Source organism: Trachurus japonicus, chromosome 11 (assembly GCF_045865225.1).
Source record: "Trachurus japonicus isolate A0001 chromosome 11, Traja_1.0".
Lineage (NCBI taxonomy): Eukaryota > Metazoa > Chordata > Actinopteri > Carangiformes > Carangidae > Trachurus > Trachurus japonicus.
In genome coordinates this window covers 8,469,199-8,476,838 of record NC_140917.1, presented here as the reverse complement: position 1 = coordinate 8,476,838, position 7,640 = coordinate 8,469,199, and the positions used below count along the sequence as shown (strand labels likewise).

Genomic DNA, 7,640 nt, shown 5'->3' with positions numbered 1-7,640 from the left:
CAGATGATTATTTTCTGGAAATGGTAAAATTACAAACGTTAGAGAAAATGAACAAACATGCGAGAGAAAAAGACAGAACTAAGAGCTGAGAGCAGAATGAGAACAGTTAGTCAGTCAGAGCATTTCCATAGAGAGCCACTTTGCATCAGCAGCACCATGCTCCAGTGCTCTGGGAGAGTTTATAGTCCTGAGAGTTGAAGACTGGATGACTGACAGCTGTCCTTCATGACAACACAAGACACAGAAATCCTCCTCATCAAAAACATGACTTTGGTCTCCGTCCTCATCTGGACTCTCCTCTGCTGCTGCTTCACAGGTAAAGTCCAGAGAATCCAACTCCTCTATCAACATCTGTCCCTCTGAAATGAAGCCCACAAAACCATGACTCTGTTTTATCTTTCTGTCTCTGTGTCCTCAGAGTCCAGAGGTCAGGTCACAGTGACTCAGCCTGGAGCAGTGAGATCTGCTGTAGGAGGCTCAGTCACCATCAGATGTAGAACCAGTCAGAATGTTTATGTTGACAGCAGCGGCCACTTTTTACACTGGTACCAACAGAGAGATGGAGAAAAACCTAAACTCCTCATTTACTACACTTCCACTCGAGTATCAGGGATTCCAGGTCGTTTTTCTGGCAGTGGATCAAACTCTGACTTCACTCTGAGCATCAGTGGAGTCCAGGCTGAAGATGCAGCAGTTTACTACTGTCAAAGTGCTCACTATATCAACAGCAAGTGGGTGTTCACACAGTGAAAAAGCGTCGTACAAAAACCTCCCTCAGTCAAAGTGAACAGAAACTGAACTGACTGCTGCAGCTGGAAGATACTGCAGAGACTGATACAGTTCACTGAATACACACACACACACACACACACCTCACCAGTTCATATTTTTCACAAAATCAAAAAGTTACATAGTTTAATAAAGTAAGTTTCGTAAGTAATATTTTTATTTAAAAGTTTTAGTGACATGACATCTACATCATCACATCATTGCAGACAGACCTGAAGGGTCAGAAGGGACACATGAAGCTGCTCTAATGCCAAAGAAGCCAAGATTGTGGGAAACACCTCAAATAAAAAAAAATGGAGAAGAAACAATATTTGAATCTTGTTTCCTCTGCATTTTTTTTTATCCGAGTGAGTTTAGGTCATCTTGTTTTTATGATTAACTAAACTTAAGTTTTTATTTTTTGTTTTCTTTTACCTATACCACAGCAGCTTGGCAGAACAGATGCAGATGGAGGAACTGAAAACAGGGACATGAAATTATCGTTAGATGTTACTTAATGAAACCTGTAACTATGTGGGTTCCACTCTGTCATGTTTCTCATATGAATCCCATTTGAAACCAAGTTGTTGCCAGATTTTCATTGTTGAATAACGACAGTGAAATATTCTGGTCCAGAAGTGTCATTGCAGATGTTTGGATGGGGCCACACACAAAGATCTCCACAGGGAGGTGCGATAAGATCCTGTTGTATTTGCATATCTGGGTTGCAAAATCCATTACCAATACTATCACCAAAAATACTATATTTTCTAATGATCAATTACCACATGTCTAAAAATATTGGTTGGAAGTATTTCACTCCATTTAAAGCAGAAACATTTCACACCAACTAAACTAACACACCCTGTACACTTTTATATCATTTCACAGCAAAGTGAAAAGTAAAACATGTATCATCAGCATAGAGAGATACCCAGTAAACCTACACACACTCTACAGCTCTCTCTCTCTCTTTAAATTGTCAACATTAAACTGTCTGTGTCAATAGTGCTGGAATCTACGTGTTTAATGTTTCACCACAATAAAGTCACTTTGATCACACACATTTATTTGAGTGTTTATCAGTCCTCAACACCTCATCATGTTGTATCAGGACTGATCATGTTTAAATTAATACAACCTCTGACATTTCAGAAGGCCCAACCATGAATGTTTGAGGATCTCTTTTTTTATTTTTTTTTTATTGTGAAATAATACAGTACGGTCGACAAAAACGAAATGTGACAAAGATAACAAGAACAAATTGTGAAACAAACAACAATATTTGTGTTAGTATGTGTGGGTGTGTGTGTGCACACATGTGATATCTATGCAGGTTGGTAACAGTAATGATAATAATAATAGTAATACTTCAATTAGGTAAAAGGGAAATAAAATAGATAAGTAGTTAATAATAGACATGAGGGAGTGGGGGGGGGGGGGGGATAAAATAAAATAAAATAAATAAAAATAAAAAAAGAGTGACGTAACAATAGTAATATTAATACCAACAACAATACTATACTAATGATAATGATGAAGAGTAATGACGATAACAATATGGAGAGAGGATGGAGGAGGGAGGATCTAAAAAGCAAATCTTATATGAAATGTATTTATTTATTTACTGTACTAGTTTCTGGGATGCCCCGGGGCCCTGCCAGGCCTTTATCAGCCTGCCGGTGACCAGCCTGCAGCCCCACCCCCACCCCCACCCCCCATCCCACTCCATGTTTGAGGATCTCTAATATCCATTACATTAATGTGATTGATCCATTGATAATCAGGATGATCAGATTGATCCCAGTCCCTGTTGGAGTCAGTCAGAGCATTTCCATAGAGAGCCAGCACCATGCTCCAGTGCTCTGGGAGAGTTTATAGTCCTGAGAGTTGAAGACTGGATGACTGACAGCTGTCCTTCATGACAACACAAGACACAGAAATCCTCCTCATCAAAAACATGACTTTGGTCTCCGTCCTCATCTGGACTCTCCTCTGCTGCTGCTTCACAGGTAAAGTCCAGAGAATCCAACTCCTCTATCAACATCTGTCCCTCTGAAATGAAGCCCACAAAACCATGACTCTGTTTTATCTTTCTGTCTCTGTGTCCTCAGAGTCCAGAGGTCAGGTCACAGTGACTCAGCCTGGAGCAGTGAGATCTGCTGTAGGAGGCTCAGTCACCATCAGATGTAGAACCAGTCGGGATGTTTTTGTTAACAACAACTACCACCTTTTAGCCTGGTACCAACAGAGAGATGGAGAAAAACCTCAACTCCTCATTTACGGTGCTTCCACTCGAGCATCAGGGATTCCAGGTCATTTTATAGGCAGTGGATCAAACTCTGACTTCACTCTGAGCATCAGTGGAGTCCAGGCTGAAGATGCAGCAGTTTACTACTGTCAGAGTTCTCACCAGATCAACAGCAAAGGCTTGTTCACACAGTGAAAAAATGTCATACAAAAACCTCCCTCAGTCAAAGTGAACAGAAACTGAACTGACTGCTGCAGCTGGAAGATACTGATACAGACCACTGAGGGGACACACACACACACACACACACACACACACACACACACACACACACACAAACTAACTTAGAGATTTTACACATGGATGTGCATTTGTATTTTTCTCCTGTCAACTTTCCAGTATGCCTTCATATGATTTATAAATAGGATTTTCCTATTTTGTTATTATTATTATTCAAATGAAAGTACTATACAAATTAAAAAAATATTAAGCAACAACCTTAGTCAAAGACACCAAGATTTACCATGGTGGAAATCACAACCTCAAATCAAATCCAGTATTGTTTCTTCTCCATTTTTTTTTATCTGAGGGAGTTCATGTCATGTTGTTTTTATGATTTACTAACCTGAAGTTCTTTTTTAAACCTATACCAGATACAAGTGTAATGGCTGCGTTGGCAGAACAGATGCAGGTGGAGTAACTGAAAAAAGGGACAGGAAATGATCGTTAGATGTTACTTAATGAAACCTGTAACTCTGTCATGCTTCTCATATGAATCCCACTTGAAACCAAGCTGTTGCCAGAGTTTCACTGTTGAATAACCACAGTGAATGGTGACATCTTCTGGTCCAAAAGTGTCATTGCAGATGTTTGGATGGGGCCACACACTAAGATCTCCACAGGGAGGTGAGATCAAATATTGTAGTATTTGCATAACTGAGCTGCAAACCCATTACCAGTACTGCCACCAAAAATACCATATTTTCAAACCATAAAGTAGCACATGTCTGAAAATATAAGTTTGAAGTATTTCACTTTATTTAAAGCAAAAGGAAAAGAGGAGACCGCACACTCAAGCTCCTTTTACGTGCCTTTATTTAGCACATCCAACAATAACGTTTCGAGCAGCTTTCCTTTTTCTTTATGTACAGTCATTTTTGAGGCCAGCACCTTTTTATTGGATGTGCATGACTTTTCTACTTCTTGTAGCCTACTCTATTTAAAGCAGAAACATTTCACACAAACTCAACTAACACACCCTGGACGTACACTTTTCTATCATTTCACAGCAAAGTGAAAAGTTAAACCACTGGAAGTCAGCAAAAATAACATTTACAGCATATCAATCAATCAATCAGGCTTTATTTGTATAGCACTTTTCATGCCCATGGCAGATCAAAGTGCTTTACATGTTAAAAACAAGCAATATAGGGGACACATATTGGGAGACATAGGGAACACATGTTAGGGAGACATACATAGATTCGCAAACACATACACATTCACACAATAATTTTGGAACATTGGATTTTATCGGGGAAACGCTATCTAATACTCACTCATTTGCAGTGGGGAAAACACTAGATAAAATGAAGTAAAATAAGTAAAATTGAGAAGACGAGAAAGACACTAGGTAAAATGAAATAAGATAGATAGAATGAGAAGATAAGAGAGATACTAGATCAAATGAGGTAAAATAGATAAAAAGAGAAGACCAGAAAGACACTAGGTAAGAATAAGCAGGTGTAGTGGGATAAAATAGAGAAAAGAATGGGTGAATTAAAATAGAATAAAAAAGATAATAATAGTAAACAAATAAATAAGAAAATAAGATAAATTAAATTAAATGCATGTTTTCAAATATGTTGAGGGGCAGTAGCACTTTGGTGTAAATGCTCTTTGCTTTTAAGGTGCTTATATAAATTAATTAAACTTAAACTTAAACTTAATGTGACCAATCAGGTTTGAGGTCTGAATATACCATGGATAGGCATGCTGGATGTAGCTTACTACACAATAGAAGACGAATCAGTGGAATAGTTGGGAAAAATAATACAATTCTGATGTGATCAAAACTTGCATCTCAACTCTTTATAATGGTAAGATGTTTTTCGTCTGGTACCATTGGTTCAGGAGAACCTGGTGAATGAACACATTGCCGAGCAGGTGAACCACAGCGCTGTTGAACTCCACATGTCTCAGCCCAGATGGTCGCGTTTGAGACCGGTTCAGCAAGTTAAAACGGTGAAGTGAGTCTGATTGTTACTGACTCCTCCTCTATGTGTAAACTTGTTTTTGTTGTTGTACTAAACTGCAACCTCTCACAACCTTGTAATAGGAACCAGAGCAGCATCTTGTGTCATAACAAGACCGGACAAGCCTCTGTTCATCCAGACGATGAGCAGAGGCTGTAGGGAACAACATACAGAAAGGTTGGGCGCGTGACCCCAGTCTGTAAAAGCTGCTTCTGAAATATTTAAAGTGAAACTCTTACATGCATGCAGAACCAAACCCCTGGGAAGTTTGTATGAGTTGTATGACAGAGCTTTTGTTTCTGAAAAAGCTGCTTGCCGTAGCATGATAATTAAAGATGGTAGTGAACTAGGAGAGCGATCGGTCCATACTGTACTAGTAATTTTTGACTTCCCCAGGTCTCTTAAGACCATTTAAAGGTGATAAAGTCAACGCTGAGATCTGTTAGGGTTTTGAAAGTCACACAGTGTCTTTATGGGTTTCATAGGATCAAAAGTACAGTATAATAATAATAATAATCACATAGAAACATCAGATCTATGCCAGAAAAAGACTACAACAGACAACCTGACTACCTCGCTCTTGTGGCTTTAAAGGGCAATTCCAGGTAAATTCAACCTGGGGCTATAGTTTGATATTTTAGGTCTAAAAGAAGGATTCTGAAGATTTTCTTTTTAATTGCTCCTGTTCTGCAGTAGTTCTCTCTGTCCTTGCATCGCCACAGAGTTGTAATACAAAGTCTTGCGAAGTCTCACACAAGAGTCAAAGGTGACACGTTCAGTGTGTTTACATATAGAATAAACAATATCCAGACTCACTCTCGCTGCTATGAAGACGTTGTGGCTCTGAGTTGATATTCCTTTGTTGATAAAACAAAGAGAGCTTCAGACGACCTGTAAACACAGTTAGCCGTCAACTTGACTCTCACGCGAGACTTCGTGAGTTCGCGCTACTTGGTATTACAGCTCTGTCTACAAACATGTCCCCTTGCTTGAAGTAAACAAACCCCTCTGTGTATGTTTGAATATCCATCTGACATTGTCTGTGGGAAAAAAATGTGTGGTTTTGTGGGATGTATACATCTAACAACATAAGATCGGTCCGTTCCCATTCATCGCTGCCGTGGCGATGCGGGGACAGACAGAACTACGGCAAAACAGAGCAATTTAAAAGAAAATCTTCAGATTCCTTCTTTTAGACCTAAAAATGCAAAATATGTATTTTACAGTCAATTAGAGAGGTTAGGAAAAGACAAAAAAACAAGCCCTACACAATGCAGCTTTTAAACCGAAACATTTCAGAATAAATTTGAATTTGAACATTTAAGAATATTAAAGAAGTGAAAAATAGAAGAAGTCAAGTATAACACTTTGATTTATAACACAAACATTTTCATTTGTATCCTCAGCCAAAATAAGTAAACTAAATTAAACTAAAAGAGAACTGAAAAAAAGAACTAAAAATCAGTGTAAATCCTGTCGATTTACACAGATTTTTAGTTATTGATCATCATCAGAACTGTGACTTGTCTGCACAAGGTCTGACAGAGACGGAAAGGAAACAACGTATGTTATGACTCACAAATACCACGACCTCTTACACATGTTCCCGTTAATCACGCAAGAGTGGGCTTGACGGTAAACATATGTTGAAAAATAAATAAATAAAGCTGCTTAAAGCAAGCCACAACTACACAGGAAACAACGAGAGTGCACCTTCAAAAATAATAGTCCATGGAGCAGCAGGCGTTTGTGTTTCAGGTTAATACAAACTCTGTTTACACAATAAATGGTGGGGGAAAAAATCATGAATTTCGAGGTTTTGTTCACTGATGTTTTATTTATTGATCGAACTGCAGATCAATAAGTTGTTCAAGAAGATTATGAGATTTAACCAAAGCTCAACATCTCATATGTCGATCATCTGACATGTAGCCTATGAAAAAGAACTTGTTATGGGCCAACAGTCACATAAACAATGATTTAGAGTTGTTTTACACTTCAATAATTATAATAATATATGTTATACAGGTACTGCTTTATGTACATTGGACAAAACAAAATTAAATTAGCTAAACTGGATTATGGTTTTAAGTTGAACAAAGTTGTATTGTGATCCATCTATTATATGTCCTTTAGTTTACAGTAGCCTACAAAAAAACTTTTTTCTGATTTTTTTTTTTTTCTGATTTTTCTTCTGAAGTTTATTATTAGGCTAGTAGTAGTAGTATTACATTGTTATGTGTACTCCGTGTTGAAATGAACAGCCGCTTTTATTTTGAAAGACACAACCGGACTGCACCTCTCTCGGTGTGTGGCGCTTGGCCGCAGCGCGAGGGCGTCCAGTCCGGTTTATAATGAGGCCGAGC

The 7,640-nt window shown here is 38.4% G+C and overlaps 1 gene segment (V, D, J or C); it reads left to right on the top strand.

Annotated features, from left to right (window-relative positions):
* The first annotated feature begins 264 nt into the window (after positions 1-264).
* On the top strand, positions 265-766 carry LOC146978134 (Ig kappa chain V region 120-like). The segment is given in 2 exon segments: positions 265-316; positions 419-766. Coding segments are annotated over 2 exon segments (384 nt in total).
* Positions 767-7,640: the final 6,874 nt, after the last annotated feature.